The following is a 17,764-nucleotide window of genomic DNA, read 5'->3' on the forward strand; positions in this document are numbered from 1 at the left end:
TAACTCACTGTCTGGAAACTGGTATAGTAGTTACAGATGCTGTGTTTTTTACAAATACGCTTTCCAACTGGTATTTGCTATATGAAATTTCAACAAGTGTTAGCTTTTCAAGACTCATCTGTTTTTTTTGCTACATGGTAAGAGGAGAGATGACTCATCAAGAAGGGAGAGGCATGGTATGAGTTAAGGAGAGCTATCACTGCCATCATTATAGTGTTTGTATTGCACAATAAGAATACCTTTGAATTTAGTTTAGGTTAAAATGGAAGTGGCAAGTTATTAACGATATACAGTGGAATAAAAATTTTTATTTATTCTGATAGTGATTGACAAGCTAACACCTTAAGAGAAAAAGGCAGAAAAATTTGTTCATTATTTTCTTCTTATTTTATCTCTTGTGTCTAAAACTCTCAATAGAATGTCCTTGAGTGCTCTGTGTAGCAGATCCTATGGCTCTGTCCTCTGGTCTTGTCAAAGAGATCATAGAATCAGAGGATAATGAAGCACATCCATCTTAGTTCTGTTCAAGCTTTCTACATCTGCTTAATTTAGAAGAATTATCCATTAAGAGCATTTATAATGCTATATCTGGCAAACCAGTTTTCTGTGGTGAAATGTTTTCAGAGCTACAGTTTTTCAGGAGAATGTTTTTGACATTGCCTTTATCAGAAAGTACTGAATTACTGATGGTTTTTTATTATTTTATTATTGTACTAGCATTAGAAGCTGTCGTATGAGTCAGAAAGATGAAGATGAAAAATTCTGTTTGTTTTATGCTAAGAAAAAGGTTTTGTCCCTGTTGAATCACACATTTTGATAGCATTAAAGGAAAATATTTTTAATTTTTCAGTTTGTGCAAATCTTTGATGTTTGATGTTGGGGTTCCACTTCATATCAAAATGAAGTTTGAGAGCCTCAAAGTTTGCTGCAAGGTAAGAAACTCTGGTGTCTCTAGTTCTGTTGTGATTTGTGAAGCATCCTTTTGAAGATGCGCTTTTGACTGGGGATACTCAGAAAATAAGTCAGGGGCTTTATTGAGCAACCACTGACCATGATAAACGCAGAGCATCTTAATTATTCAGTTAAATTGTCACATCAGAAATGCTGATTGTAGGGTCCTTACCAGAGGCACTGGCTGTTCCAACATGTTTGAATAACAATTAGTATAAAATGCTTCCAAATTAAAATTACTGAATGATCTCTGCAATGTGAAATAGCAGAATAACTCTTACCTCTGCTGGATGATCTGTCTTCACTGATATGCTTGGTTTGGTAATCATCATCTTTACTAAGTTTAGAGTACATCAAATTTAGGCATCGTGAAAGCATTACATGTTTGTATTTGCTGTGTGTGTAACAAGAATTACTTGTGTGGGCTTCATCTTAAAAACCTGTGCTCAGGGCTGTAATTTTCCTCTGTATTCTCTGTGCACACGTTCTTGTTTGAAGAACAAGAACTTGTCTACATTTGTTAGTTTACTTGCTAAAAACATGAAAACACTAACTAGCAAGGACATCTTTCATAATGCGAGCTAAATGATAATTTTAAATATGTGAGAAGGAAAAATTGCTGAAAAATGAAGTGTATTAACAGTAGTAAAACCTTGTTGCTTCCTTTTCCTGAGTGACAGTCATTTCTAGAAGCATAGCCTGTGAGGGAAAACTGAATACTGTAAGTGAGAAAAGAAGCCAGTTTTAAAGTTGAATCTACAGATACTTTTTAATATACTCACTTAAACAAGTTAGCCATCACTTTCTTTAAAAATAAAATAAAAATACAAGCATATAAATATATTCCATCAGCCATTACTTAAAACTGTGGAATGTTGTTCCAGAAATAGCAATAGCCAAAGACATAGTCTTTGTTAAGTAAATAAAAGATGAGAGCAGTGAATTTGAGATGAAGACATTCTTCTGATATTTTCTGACTGATGTGAATTGCTGCTGTGTTTGTGTGCTTCAGGACAAATAGAGTAATCTCTCGCTTGAGCGCAGCAGGTTTCACTGGCTGTCAATGTGGCTAGCCTGTTCCCATGCACTGGACATAATTTGTTGATAACAAACAGTGCTAAGACAGGCATTTATTTGTATATTGATTATTGACAGGAGCTCAGTTTTATGCCAGGTCAGATAGAATTGCAATAGTAGAAATGAGGACTAAAACAGGCAAGTATATTCTTGTTTTGTTTTTAAGTACAAACCTGCTTCATTCAAAGTGAAGCTGAAATTTGAAGGGGATAAGCAGCTTAAGACTTCCCTTCTATGAGACTTACATCCATCCTGTTTTGCACCAAGCAAAGCTCCTGCCAGTAATATTACTACTACTCCCTTTCCCCTTTATTTTGAGAGGAGAACAGTTCTGTTCCCAGGCTGTAAAGCTGCCATAATCATGCTTTTTGCTAGTCCAAGTACAAGCACCCTTTGCTGATTTCTTATCTGACGAGAACGTAGCAGGAGAATTATATTAATTGCTGGTGCCAGATTGAGCAGGATATATTTATCTATGAAGAAATACTTTAAATTTTTGAATTTTTGGGTTTTGTTGGGTTTTTTTCCTGTTGCAGGGGAGTGCAGCTAGTTTTCTTTTGTAATCTGTTGATGAATTCATTTTAGCTCTTTTAAGGATGTAAGACGATTGAGCAAAAACATGTTTTTCCCAAATGTCTTCTTACTCCCCCCAACCTTGGGACCATATTTTGTGTAGACGTCGCAATTCCTTAGCTGATTGACAAATGTTTACTGTCTCCAGGCCCTCAACACAATAATTGTGATTACTTTTGCCTTCCACTAGTGAACAGTAATCCTAGTACTGGATTTCTATTTGCTTTGTGTTTCTTCACTGATCCTGCCTTTATTTTCCCAAGAGAATATATATCATCTGTTTCTGAGTCTGCAGTCAGTGGTTAAGGAAGAAATGGTGGCCATCAACAATTTTACATAAAAGATGTAGAAGTCTTCAAAAATTACATGGGGAAGCCAAAAGTCAAATAAATGGTTTGTACAGGGGCTGGGAAGAGAGCCAGGTTTGGATAGGTAGCTGAATGGCTGTGTACATGTTCCCTCACCCAGGGTGATTTTACATCCAGATACTATTTATTCTTACTCTGACAACGTAAACAGCAAAGACGCAACAGGTGCTAAAAGTAGTATCCACGTCACTGCATACTCCTAGGCAACAGTATGAACCTAATTTTTTTCTGCATTTTGTGAAGAATGAAAAAAATAATGGAAAAAAAAAAGAGAACTACAGTCTCATGTTTACAAAGAGCTTCTGTACTCAAAGTCTAAGTTATAAAAGACCCATCCTATGTCCAAGGTAAGACACCATCGGTTCTCAGTTCTTTATTTCTAAAGAAATAAAATGTTGAAATGTACATTAAAATAACCTGAAGAATAGACTTCAGGGTCCAGGACATGCGCTATTATTTATTGCACTAATACTTGCAGGTTGATCTTTTCAAAATGCTTCTTTGTTCTCTAGCCCCCAAGATCTACAGCGCAGTATGAGGAACTATTATCTTTACTGTAGGAATAAACACCAAAGGTTACATCTTGGGCTAGTGGTCCAGGATTGTTCGGAATAATGTCTTTTTATCATTCTTCTAGTTGATAATGGTGGAAAATTACTCTCTCCAGCTTGTCCACATAAACTTACAAATTCTTCCCATGAGGTTGTGGATTAGTGTTATTAAATGGTTGCTCTGGATGTAATGAATGTGAGGGAAGGGATAGGAGAAAACAGAAGGTTTTTGCAGAAATTGTTTCCTTGTCCAGGCTCCAAAAGACATTCCTAAATTGGAAACATTAGTGATGGCTCTCATTGCCTTATACTGATGGAAAAGCAAAGTACTTTGCTTCAAAAATGTATTTGAGTAATGTGGTACCACATTACTTGTCAAAGCAGAAAGTTGGCTTTTGAATTCCTATAAAAATGTCATAGAGAAAAAGCCAATAGTAGCTACAGGGCTGCAATTTATATCTGACAAATGCTGATATGAATATCCCTTGGGAAACACAGCAGCAAGAGAATGTGTGTGGTAAACTGAAACATAGAAGGATTTATTTTCTCCAAGTTTTACTTTTTGGTTTAATAAGTTCACTGTGATGGATGGGAACATAATATATAAAATGACTGGCTTGTATACTCAAATTTATGAGTATATACCATTGAGCATATACCATACTTCAATTTTCAGATTGAGATAGAAATATATTACTTATTATGGGTGATATGATTAAGTTTATTTTAAATCCAAGAGCTGTTGATTGCAATTAAAATAGTAGTTCATGTCTATTTTGGTAAAAACTGGATGGGATTAGATTTTCAGTCAGAATAATGCTGAAAAATATAGGTATTTAAAATTTGAATAACTTAATTTTCTTTCTCTTTTGAAGATGTAGCCCTGCAGCAGATCTTTTGAAGTGTAAACTCTGAGACATCGGAGTATTAAAATAATCATGGATCTGGAGGAAATACCACAAAAACATCCAGTGCAGATTAATCAAGAATAGAAATTCATTTGAACTTTCTGTGGTCTATTGAATATGAAAACATTTCATATTTCAATTGGAAAAAAAAGAAGCCTTGAGCAAAGTTTTGATCAGTCAGTGACATTTCTGGTGTAACACCTGAATATTCTGATTAAGGTTGAAGGTTTCTACACAGCTTCAGCAAACTTTCTTGTATTTTATACTTTTTATTTATTAGTACTATTTGAAAAACAGCTGATCTGTGCTACAGGCTGAGGAACAATGGTAATAAAGAATGAAAACTTCCAGATGACTACTTTGGCCAGACATATTATTTTTATTCTGCAATTTCTTGGCATTCTGTTGTGAAATTCATGTTTTCAGACTTTTTGTTATAGCCTGTTTCCCTACACTGCATTGTTTCTTTGAAGATAATTATTTTGTGCAACTCCTGTATTGCAGACTTTTTTATTGGGAAGAAATTTCCTGTTGAAGTGGTTTCTGTATGTGTGAGAGTGGCTGGGTAATGATCAGATTCTTGGGAAACTTGCAGTTCAGGAGCTTCTGCAGAGAACTTTGCTGTTGTACTAAGCATTACTGAATCTCTAAAGGGTATATTTTTTGTCAAAATAACTAAATTAAATAGATTGGACTAGTCAGGAAATCGACACTGATCAAAGAGGGTTTTTTTGGACATCAGTTTTGAGAGTCTTTAGTGAAGAGAACAGTAAAATCATGAGTCACAGAAAGAGTGTTTTGAAATAGCAACAGTGGAAAAACCCGTTTTCAAGCCAACTGTATAAATTAACTATTATTGTGTAGGAACACTTTGTGAGGAAGTACATTGACATTGTTGCTGGGCAAATGTCAAAACTGCGAGTCACTGTGTCCCCACTGACTTTCTTCCTGGAGTCAAAATCCCAGATCAAGTCTAATATTATGTATATATTTATTCCCATTACCCCTGAATTAGGACTTGAGGATTTTCCCCTGTGAAAATCCTCCATGAATGTTAAAAGTGTCTAGCAGAAATTACATTGCTCTTCACTTCCTTCCATTGCCATCTGTGTGTGGGTGTCTTTTGGGGGCCAGTATGACAAGAATTGGAAGAAGCATTTCTGAACTGAAATATTGTATTTCTTAGAGATATTAATGTGGAAATGTAATAAATACATAATTGCTTGAAGCATGGTCAGAAGTTTCACAAAGCTTTTTTTGTTGAACTTAGAAGATTTTTGGTTCTACACTCTATTTTCAAACTACTAATGTAAAAAAATAAGAAAGCAAAAGAGTTTATTGTGGCAGAGATAAACTCGGGCATCTTTTACTGTGCTGTGAAGATTATCAAAGTGCAATGTGCAAACACTTACTGATATGTGTATGAGAGAACATATGCTTATCAATCTACCTGTTTTCTATATACAAAGTTGTCAGCAAGACACAGTAAAACATCCAGTAGATAGAAAAAGAAGGCTAGATGAACTATTTATGGCAAGTAGCAAATTTTTCCCTTAAGAATACATTGTCAGTTTTCCTGCAACAATCTTGGATGAGTTTTTCACGGTGAGAATTCAAGACAATTAGACAAAAGTGATGTTACTATTGCCCTTTTACATGCTATTTTAGGAATGAGAGGTCAAACTTGGCATAGGAGTCACGTACTCATTTCCTTCTCAGCTTTTCTTTAGGGTGACTGCTCTTACACTCATACCCTGCAGTGTTCTCCACCAGGATACACGTGCCAGTGATGTTCTGCTTCCTATTAAACAGACTGCACAGCAGTAGGGAGGGGAGTCCAGGTGCTCAACTTCCCACATGGGTGTCCTACTGGGCTGTAAATAATTTATTTTCTCTTCTCATCTCCCCAGCTATTTAACACAAAAGCACTACAACTCCGGGAAAAGGAATTAAAAGGGGTCACAACCAGAATGCCCTGACCAGGATGCCTAAAAACTGAGGTGGAGACACTCAGGTTCAAAGGCCAGAAACTGCTTGTGTCTGAGCAGAAATTTGGACCAAGCTGCCTCTTGATTTAGAGAATGTAGTTAGCAGACAGTAGAGACTGTTTTCTTCCATGTGGAGTTTCTAATTATTTTTAAAAAGAAATTACATCATCTTTGAGAAAGGTAGGGAAAAAAAAGAATTTTAAGCTGGTGGCTAGGTACTGACCTACAAGGTGGGGCACTGATACTGCAGAACAGCCTCATTGCCTGTTGATTTACACTGTACACACTGGTGGCATGGACACCATTATGCTTGGTGTTTGGAGGCTTCATGCCCTCCACTTGGCATTGGATCCAGAACTATTTTGGAGGATGTAATTTAGCTTGAGTTCCCAAAGGTTGTGGTAGATGGAGAACATGATGAGTAGCTGAATTCTTGGCTGTTTCCCTCTTAATGATACCCAAGTGTGTCTCCAGATTTTTGAAAGGTAAAGAGAGGAATTGATTGAGAGAAAAAGGAAGGGGCATCATGATGAGACAAGTTGGAAATCACTTGGTTTCTTATCTCCTTTTAGCATTATTTAAGATTTCTGATGAACAGGAAATCAAGTAGGTCTCACTGGTAAGTGTCCTGGTCCCCTTATTTATCTGTTTATAAAAGTTCTGCTTGAAGAAAACATACAGGAGTTAAAAATAAAATGTGCTTTTATTTTTTTTCTGCTTCTGGCTAGTTTGGGTTTGTTTTTCTTTTTTATTTGGAGGTGAGGATTTCTCATAAATGAAATTTCTTCAGGGCATTTTTATGTTGTTCAAAATTCTACTCATATTTATGGGCTTTCCCCCCCACAAATATTTTTTACATAGGGAAAGTTTTTAAGACTTTACATGTCATGTGCACACTGAAACTCTATTATCATTCATCAAGATCATGAGGCTTTACGTCATTTCGAAGAAAAGCATAAAATTTCCTTTGCTGTAGACAGGTTGTACAGGGCTTTCATGCAACTTAGTTTTTCTAAACAGCATTGCTCTTGTCTTGCAAATGTTTAGCATGGAGCAATGTTCTTCAGCAAGATGCTGAACTCCAGTGCGTGGGGTAAGAGCCTTGGGACTGCGGGGTTTCATCAGTGGTTACTGGCATATTGCCAATTATGCACAGCTAGTGTCACCTGTTAGATGGTCATTTGTGGCTGTGGAATAGATCTAAGTAGAGGATGTCTTCTGGGAAACTTTAGAGATAAAAGTTGCTGAAGTGAAGCAGCAATCCCTTCTGCTGAAGGACACAGGGACCTGTGTGAATTGCCACTTTTATAATGAGAGGCGCAGATACACAGCCGTATTTAATTATCCTGTTAGTGTTTATAAACCAGATTTCTGCTCTGAAGCTTGGTTATGAGACAGAGTGTGACTCCAGGGTTTACATTACTGAAATTTATTGGTCAGCACCATAGATTTCTTTCATATTGGTAAGGAAATGGAAGAGATTTTTGAATTCTTTATTAGCTCTTTCACAATGTGACTGTAGGTGAATTTTCCTGTCTAAAGTAGAAAGTCACAACAGTATCAAGCAACATGTTGTTCTTCACAAGGTTAGGCTAGCCAGCATTATGGGTCCTTTCTGCCCTTCTAGGCTTGAGCGTTTCTGAGCCCTACTTACAGCTGAGAATGAAAGAATCCAACTCAAAAGCAGTAGGATGATTCATTTGAGGGTTTTATTTCTGCAAATTCCTTTATCTACCTTCACTTTGGAAAAACGTATATTTCAACTTATATTGTTTTAAAACTAAAAAAACTGCAATTACTTTTGTGCTTGAGTAGTTTCATTAGAATATGTCATATTCTTTCTACAGTTAGTATTATTCAGATGACATTTTTAAATCTCCACCTAGGTACAGTCTTCCTTAACAAAACTCAAACAAGTGTGTGGTCCACCATCAATTATAATAGGTCAAAAGAATAAGTTCCTGCATTTGTTTTCATCAGTAATTCTAAAAAAGCAAGTGGCAGAAATATGTGTGAAAGTTGAGATGTAAATAATTTCCTAATCAAATTGCACTCTGATCAATGATGTTTTTTTTTTCTTTTAAAAAATCAACCTACTTAAATAGTAAAGGTCAGAAAGGTAAATATGTAAGTGCAATCAGCAGGGTATTCAAATTATTGCTATCAGTTCTGTTGCCACTCATGAAAAAAAATTCTACCTAGTTAAATCTGTAAATATATTTTACATTAATCCAAAAGAATACAGAAAAGAAAGAAAAAAACTATTAACTATAAATATAGGGTGGTAAGAATTTATGGGCTATATGATTCTTCAGGCACTTCTGCAACCCCAGTCTCAGAGAGGAGTCCTTCATTCTTCTTTCACCTTTCTGTGGACAGTGAAATCCAGTGATGCAAAGCCTGTCTTTGCTCAGCTGTAATAGACATAGGGAAAAATTAATCTGAATAATCCAGTATAGGTGCTGGATAGTAATGTATTTTTCCATACTTTAAGCCAAATATAATATAGCCACTGTTTTTCTTCCCTCTGCCTGTAACTATATAGTAATTGATTTCTTTCAGATATATGCATGAAGAATTCATACACAAACTGTGTTTCTCAGATTAAGAAAATAAATGCTAAAATATCCATGCTGATATAACTGCGGCAATATATGCTATGGTTTGTGATTGTGAAAACTTCAGGGAGAATACAGATAATTTTTGCCCCATTCACCAATGAAAGGCCTTTCTTGCAGAGTCCTCCTCTCCATCAGACAGCAATTTTTGTTAAAAAATAGCTAGTGCTGGATGCCTGAGAGACCACTGGTGCTTACAATCTCCCTGCTCATCTAATCCACTTTCTGTGTTTCCAATGTCTGAATCAGTGCTGAGAAATGGAATTGCACATTATATTTTTTTAGTCATGATCAAGGATTTTGAAGTTTATATCAGTGACTAAACTTAATTTCCTGATGCATCACCACAAAGTGATGATATTGAAGATGGAAGTTAAAATGACCCAATACCCTCCTCTCTCAATATAAAAATAAAGAGAGATAATGGAAATACAGTACTGCTTCCTTGCTGATTTAGTAGTGGTCTTGTCTTAAATTTAGACAGTGATGTTTTCTAGAGTCATGTTTGTTAAGTTTTCTTAATAAAAGAAAAAGGCTCCAGGTTCCCAAGGCGAGGCGGTGGTGATGCAGTGAAGCTGAGCCAGCCAAGCACGAGGCTCCCGTGAGGGAGCACCCAAGGGCTCTGCTCCTGCCTCTCAGCACCAAACAGGCCCAGCTGCCCAGATTTCACAGTGCTGGGCAAACATGACCATCATGGTTATGTTGCTCCTGAGAGCTCAGATGGCAAAAGACTTGATTGTCAACAGCAAAACCCTCTCTTTTGCTGTGAGCAATGCAGGGGAGCTTCATGCGTTGCTTTCCCTCTTCATTATCTGCAGATATTCTGAGGTCTAAAAGTAAGAAGGAGAATAGGTTTCAGTTACTAAACCAAGATATCAACAGCAAAATACTGTTTTCTTTGCAAGGTTGAACCTGTGTCTTTATGAAGTAAAAAATCATTGAATTGTTTCTCAATGGTCTCTTGGTTTGTGGTTCTAATTAATAAATTGTACTTTCTTGCAGCTGTCTCTTCTTCCACTAGATATGTTTTTGGATTTTGAAAAAGAGCATTTTGAATTTTGCCTTTTTTTCCAGTACTACTATCATATCTTTTTTCTGTCAGATCAAGGCTTACATGGCTCCTTGCATCTGTGCATAGAAAAAATTTGATTTATAATTCCCTTGAAACTTTCTATAGGTCAGAACCAGCACTTTTTGAAAATGTATTCTGTAAGGACTTGTTTAGAATAGGTGATTTTCTCTGAAGGGTAACCTTAGCATTGCCCTGGCCTTTATGACTTTGACTTGGAAATTACTATTGCAGAGTTCAGAAAGCATGCTTTCCTCCAAAATATTTTCTTAAAATGCTGTGACAGCCTCAGCAGCTGCTATTTTTGGACCATTTCATTTAAAATTAATCACTTGTAGAATCTTTAGCAAGTACATTTCACAAAGAACATGACAGAGTCTTTTTCATTTGTATATGAATATAGATGTGGTTTTGCCTATTTTTTTAAAGAAGATTAAAGTCTGTCTTTTTTTTTTGGCTTGAGTAAGACCTTGTGAATTTTATTGCCTTTATCAGGATAGGTGCTGGTATTTAAGGAATCTCACTCTTGGCTTTCAGGTTCTATGTCTAAAAAAAACCCTTTTTTCAAATGTTTTCTGCTTTTGCTAGCTTTAAGGTATTATTAAAAATTATTCCTTTGCCTTGTCCAATTTTATTTGCTTTATAAATTGGCATGACAACTGAAGGTTTTTCTAGCATTTCAGCTGGCAGTTAGACTGAAGTCTTGTGCACCTTGCAGATCTAATATCCAACTTGCCTTTTTTTTACTGCTTGCTGGAAGTGAGGCAGGGAGACCTGGAGAACTTGAGAATCTGCTTTGACAATGTTATAGCTGGGTCTTTGATATCACACATTAAACAGTATACAGAAACTGAGTATCTGAAACAGCATTTTCTATCTTGAATTGCTGAAATTTTCCTTTTCAGGTGAGTCCAATGCCAAGGTAGTGGCTTCCATGAAATTTGCATCATCTGACTAGCTTGTCTTTTTGCTAGATTTCTGGTGATAAGACAGAATCAGGCTTGAGGGTTAAAGATTTTTCATTCCATAAGTATTAGTTCTTGTTTAGAAATAATGAAGTTTATAGTCTTGAATCATAATTCCTATAGATGTGAAGTGTCATGTATGAAAACTGTCAAGAGTTTGCTGAAGTATTATTTTCCAGCAAAACAGTTTTCAGCTGTTTTGCTGCCTTGGTGTAGTTTTTTTTTTGGTTTTTTTTTTTTTTCCCTGAGATAAGAAATTAGAGTTATGGTTTTGCCTTTAGAAACACTTTGCCTAAGTAATAAACCTTAGAAGAGGGCACAGGAATAATTAAGGGAAACAATATTGTTGATTAGACATTAAAACTAGTAGCTACAAAAACACCCAGCAAGTTCTACAAGTTAATACCTTTATTATTTTAGGACTAGAGTTGGCCCCAAAGAAATATGAAATAATGCATTTCTCACTTGCCAAATGACAAATTACAAGTTTGTTTCACTTGAATAGCCTTCACTCTAGAAGGAGAGTGTTGATGTTGAAATTTATTCATCTGTCATGAAAGTCATACCTCTGAAATCATCAGTGTGTTAGAATGCAACTGCTGCCTGAAACTCTGTCCAGGCTTTCATGTGCCAGGGTAATGGCTTCGGGGTAAAGTGTCACTAGAGCATCAATGAACTTTCATAATCAGATGAAATCAGCCATTTTCAAGAAAGTTGATTTCCCACTATTATTTATAATAAGCCAAAAGACATTGGAACATATGGAGGTGAAATTTCTGGTGTGCAGATCATGTATACTCAAATGTGAGTTTTAAAAAGAGGCAAAAAGGAAAAAGTGTTTGAAGGCAAGATGAAAAGAATCAAAAACTTCTTTCCATATGGTACCTGAGAGATTTGAAAGAAGACTAAGTTAAAAATCAGTTTTCAAAATGTCATTTTGTTTTTCCAATTTTTGTCTTTGATCTTTGAAGATTTAGGAAAATATTTAGGGCTGACTAACTTCTCTAATCAGCTGACAGAAAAACATAGCTATGCTTGGAACTGCATCATTGACGTTTATGAAGTTTCATCTTATTTCTTTAAACTAAAATTCTTCCTTCAGTGTCAACCTTGTAAATGTCATATATATAAAAAAAGGATTAAAATTTTATTTTAAAAAATAAAATATTTTTAGGGTATGAATATCTGTCTGAAATATTTTGTATCCGTCCAATAGCGTGCAAAGGTAAATTCCCTCATTTAAGGAATGCAGCAGTGGAAATACTGTGAGAAATTCTGCCATTTTAAACTGCAGTTTAAAATCTCTCAAGATTTAGACATTTAACATAGCAATGAAAAAATACTTGCTCTGGACATGGTTGTTAAGTCTCTAGAGATTTTTACTGCTATGTAATCAAGTTTGTAATGTGTACACACATGGAAAGCTGTGATATAATCAATGAGGCTTTGTAAAATACCTGATAAAGCTATTCACTGAGTGTAATAAAATAACAGCTAGAAAGAGAAACAAGATTTCCTTTCTTTTCTGAAATGCCACTTAAAATACTGTTTTCATTGCTTAAGAAAAGCAAAGAAAAATATGCAGTATGTAAAATACGGGAAGAAACTGAATCTAAGGAGTGACAGGGGAAATATACTCCACATTCAAATGTTATCTATTATAGTGCATTCAAGAGCTTTTATTGCTTTGATTTGGTTTATACTTGTGTAAGTTGTATAGATTTTTATTGTTGTTTTAAATTTAAGGTTTATAAAAGAGGTTTGTTGTTATGCTTGGAGGGCAATGGATGAGCAACTTAAATATTGGTTCTATAAGCAAATATATGATGTCTCTATTACATTGCCTGTCTGAACTGGGTTTTTTTTTTCATGAAACATGAAGAACATGCATGTGACATCCCTCAGTGTTTCACCCATTTTCCCTCTAAGCCAATTTGGTTATTTCAAGTTGCTCAAATTATGAATTTGGTTTGGGGTTTTTTTATTGTCTGCAGCAATGATTCGTAATTTATTTTGCGAATCATATTCACAGTGGGTAAAGTTCAACTGTAGCTCTCTGTCTGAAATATAAGCCTGACTTCAGCTTGTGGCATAAAGTGCAAAGTGGGATAGAAGCACAGTTGATAGAAGTGCATGCCCAACAGGAGCAGATGGATTAGGAATTAGGAGGTGAGGTTGGAAGGATACTCAGTGTGAAAAGGCAGGAAGAAATCTGGTATCAAAGGTGTTAGGTGGTAAGCAATAGCATGGGACCTTAAAATAAGGCAGGAAATTAAATAGAAAGAAAAAGATATGCAATAAATGAAGGGATAGAGAGCAGGGGAGACTGGAATGGTAAGGAAAGCACTTCAGCACCGAGGGAAAAATGAATTTTGTCAGTAGCTTAGCCATGAGGTGGAATTTGATATGCTGGTAGTCCCTATATAGGTAACTTTGCCTTTACTGGTAAACTAATTTTTAAGCAGGGTTGGGGGGGTGCACAGGCAGTGGGGAAACTTAGATTAATAAAGTGGTTTTCTATGTACATTTTGTGGTAGTGTCATTTTTAAAATGCAGACTACTATTGCGCACTTAATGACTTCTCTTACTTTTTGTAAGTCTTAGCCTAAAGAGGTTCTATGCTTCACTGCTAAAACAAAGGTAAAAAAAGAAACTAAACTAAAATAGAATGGCCAGTGTTTTTTTTCTAGACAGACTGAGCAAAAAATGTAGATGTCTTCTGTGAAGGAACACAATAAACTGCCTCAGGGATCTGAAGAATAGCAAGAGGAAACTTACTGATCTATAAATGCCTTTTCTTTTGCTCCTAGGTTCAGATATTGTTCAATGGTTAACGAAGAACTTATCGATAGAAGACCCAGGTAATTTTTCATGTTTTCTTGTCTTCAAATTCTAGGGGGTTCTTTCAAAGTTATTGGACCTGGCTTTGTTTTCTGCTGCGGTGGGAATGCCATGACAAACATTGGACCAGTACAATTTCAATGGCTAAACAGATATTAAATCTTAGATACCTTTGCTAACATACTGAGGATTTTGATTATCCATTTTATTGCAGCAGGTATCAGAAAGCAATATGAGAATGATAATGATAGTTCTTTGGTAGAAAAGAGAGTGTTTGAGTGCATGAGGAATTTACTCAGTGTTATGCTGAATAGCTTGTTAAATACAAATTGTTTTCTTACAGAATTTTGCAATATAAAAATAATGCATAGAACTATTAAAAATACATTCTTGTACTGTTACCAAAAGTGAATCTTAAATTTGTACACTTCTATAGCATCTTAAATGGAAAATGACATGCAAATAAAATCAGTGAAATGATGAAGAACAGTTCATTACTTGATCAGCTGGGTTAGGATATGAAAGTAAGGGTTTGGTTCCAAACTCTGCCTTGGTTTCTTGTGTGTCCAGCAGGAAACACAATTTGGTTATTGTATTAAGCTATTATTTATTTCCTGGATTTACAAGAATCTAGTTACCTGATCAGAAATTTTCCATAAAGGAATGATTTCTAGTAGAAAATGCTGAATTGCAGAAATAAAATATTCTATGGAGGTTCTCATTTTCTTTTGGTGAGAGGAAAAATAATCTTCCTTCTTTAAAAATGATCAGAAATTATCAAAATTTGCTTTTTCTCCTTTGCTTTCTTTCAGTATTTTTTTTTACATTTTTGGGAGTAATTTTTTTCTTTATTTTTAAAATATCTTTTTCTGTCAAATTAGAACTCAAAGTATGATCATTGTAAAAAGCCAAATCATTTAAAATTGTGACTTGAGCAAGGAAGAGCTATCAATATATAATTTGATATTTGGAAGTAGTCAGTTCACAACATATTGACATGTTATGTGAGAGACATGACTACATTTTTAGCTAACTTTGAACAGTGTTGTATGCTTGCTTACTGGAGATAATGTGGAGGCTTCAAGTGACCTAAGTGTGATACTGCATTTTTCAGTTGTCAGCTACAAAACACTCACCTATTTGTGTTTACGAGAGTTTGAAAGACTTTTAGGCTCCCTGTATTTGATATGGAAGCTTAACCTTTATTTGCCAAACCAGAGCTGCAATACTGGAATAGGTTGTCATTCAGATTACCTGCTTGTTGCAAAATTTGGAATAGAAAAAGCTTCTGCTAAACAAGTCTCCTTGGTTCCTTGTGTTCGTATCCAATTAAAATTAAACAAACACACAAACTACTAACATATGGAACCAAAACACCACAGTAATTTAACTGAAGCTGGGTTTTATCCTCTCAGATTACACGGATGGAAAAAAACTATCCACAATGACAAAAATGTCGTATGTATTTTGGTCCTAGTCCAAAGTCAGCTATCTGGAGCTGGTTAAATTCTGATCTTCAGAAAACAAATCGCCCTAAATGCTTCCTTTGGGTAATGCTCAGAATTGCCAGATGACAGTGAACTTGACAGATGGTGAACAAGAGCTTTTCACATGACAGAACTTCTGAAAATGTTCTGTTTTTTCAAAATCCATAAGTGTCTTGCTTTTCATTTCAGTTCTGGACAAGTCAGTCTAGAACCTTATGTGGAAAAGCCCTTAATTTCTGCAATCTGTTGTCACTGTAATTTGGATTTCCACTGTCTTCTGATCACTTTTTACCTGTGTCAGGGTTTAACTCTGTTGTCTTTTGAAACTACCCTATAGGGTCCTGTTACAAATCACTTGTGAACCTATGCAGTTTTGTTATGCAGAAATAAATAATGCCCTAGTTTGCACCGAGAATTGTCATCTCTGTCTAAATCTGGTATCAGCCACATACCTGGAAGAACAACATAAAGTCAATTGGAGTGCATATTTTAAGAGTATATTTTACTCTGTTCAGACTCATGCAAGGAAGGCAAGTGAATTGTGATTTAAGGGGTAAATGGAGAGATTCTCAGAAGGGTCCTCAGGTTAGAAGGAACCTCAGAAGATCAGGTGGTCCAGACTTCCATGGAGAGGCAAGCCTGGGTGAGTTTGCCGAGCTCTCTGTCCTCTCTCATCCTGAACGCTGCCACTGACAGGACCTTCAGCACATCCAGTGATTATTCTCACTGTAAAAAATTTGAATAGATGAAACCTCTCTCCATGCAATTTGTATTCATTGCCCCTTATCCTCTCAGTGTGGCTTCCTGTGAAGAGAATTTCTGTCCTGAAAGCACTGGAAAAATGTGTTGAGGCCCCACCCTGAGCCTTCTGTTCTCCAGGGCGAAAACATCTAACTCTTATAGTCAACTTGTTCTTTAATAAAACACATAACTAGTAAGAAGAAAGTGACGCTACCTCACTTTATATATAAAGGAGTAATATTTTGAAATTCAATTTCTCCCTTTGTTTTGCATAGGGATACAACCCCAATACCATTTAAGTGAGAATGAAGTAGGCAACAATATGGGTAGTGGGAGAACATAAGGCGGAAGGCCTGACAGCAACATTTGCTTCAGTGTGTTAATAAGTGTAAAGCTTTCACCTGGAAAAAGCAATTCAGCAAGAAGTAGTAACAAGCTGGAACTTATAAACTGCCTGTCAAGAAAACCATGCAGATTTTTAATAAATGGAAAATAATATTCGGTGGAATATTTGGAAGATTTTGGCTTGCTGCAGTAGATCTCCATCAAGAAAATAAACTGGAGATGATAGGTGGATTCTGCTAATTTGCACCAGATTTGAAGTTATTTCAGTGGAGCAGAGCTTGTGCCCAGAATAGCTGTGCACAATGCACTGTGCAGTTGCTGTTACATTGTTTGCTATTCGATATGTAGTTAAAAAATGTTTGTGTTTCAGCCTACAATTCATCTGTAAAATTTTAAGGAACAGAAATTGTCCAAGTTATTTTTAATAGGGAAGTTTTATTCAGGCATAAATATAAGCATGATCTCAACCTGAAACGAAGCAATTAACTGAGTTTACAGAATTGTAAGGGCTTGTGGTTTGGCACTTAGACATGTGTTGTCGAATTGACCATTACAGGGTAAGTGCTGACGCTTCACTGATGTTGCCAATTACTCTTAATGTGGAAAATCTACTCTGTTTTTCTACATTGTGTTTTTCTTTTTTGAAATGATCATTAATGATGTGAAATGCACCAGACTGACCACATCAGATACTGAAGTTCCTTTAATCTGTAGTGGGAAAAATAGAACAAAAAGGGTAAATTATTTAAAGGTATCAGCTCAAATTCCCAAGAGTTGAGTCCTCTACTTGGTTCTTGCACTGATTTCTTCAATGTCCTTTTGGCAAACACTTGATTTCTCTATTCCCTAGTATTCAACATCCTAATAGTAAATGATGCTGTTTTCTCCTAAAGGAGAAGGTGCATTATGAGTTTTCCAGTCTTTTCACAAGAAAATGGTGTTATTCACAAACACTCATTTCCAGTCATCCTGTGAATAATTTTCATCTAGATGTCTCAGAAAATGCCTCTAGGTGTAGATAATATGTTCAGAACATATTCCTCATGTTCCTTTTAAGTACCTTTATTCCTGAGTGTTGCTTATTTAATATTCTCATAGCTGCAAACCAGCTGAATTTGGCTGGAGGCACTTCTTTATCAAATGGTTGCTCCAGCAGAACCATTGCAGCTGCTCTAGAATGCTCAACCTCTGCATTTACATTGCTTTGCTCCAGCTCATTTAGGCAGCCTGTTGAAGTAGTTTTTTATTGCTCTTGGTCATCAGGAATTACACTGAAGTAAAA

At 35.7% G+C, this 17,764-nt stretch overlaps 1 protein-coding gene across 9 annotated transcripts in view; it reads left to right on the top strand.

Annotated features, from left to right (window-relative positions):
• The window catches only part of RGS7 (regulator of G protein signaling 7), a 255,957-nt gene that overhangs the window by 141,317 nt on the left and 96,876 nt on the right, over window positions 1-17,764 (top strand). For all 9 annotated transcript variants that reach the window (XM_063151557.1, XM_063151561.1, XM_063151559.1 and 6 more), the window contains one exon: window positions 13,879-13,929. In XM_063151557.1, coding sequence (XP_063007627.1) covers window positions 13,879-13,929 — 51 coding nt within the window. The remainder of the gene's footprint in view (window positions 1-13,878; window positions 13,930-17,764) is intronic.

Source organism: Melospiza melodia, chromosome 3 (genome assembly GCF_035770615.1).
Source record: "Melospiza melodia melodia isolate bMelMel2 chromosome 3, bMelMel2.pri, whole genome shotgun sequence".
NCBI classification, from domain to species: domain Eukaryota; kingdom Metazoa; phylum Chordata; class Aves; order Passeriformes; family Passerellidae; genus Melospiza; species Melospiza melodia.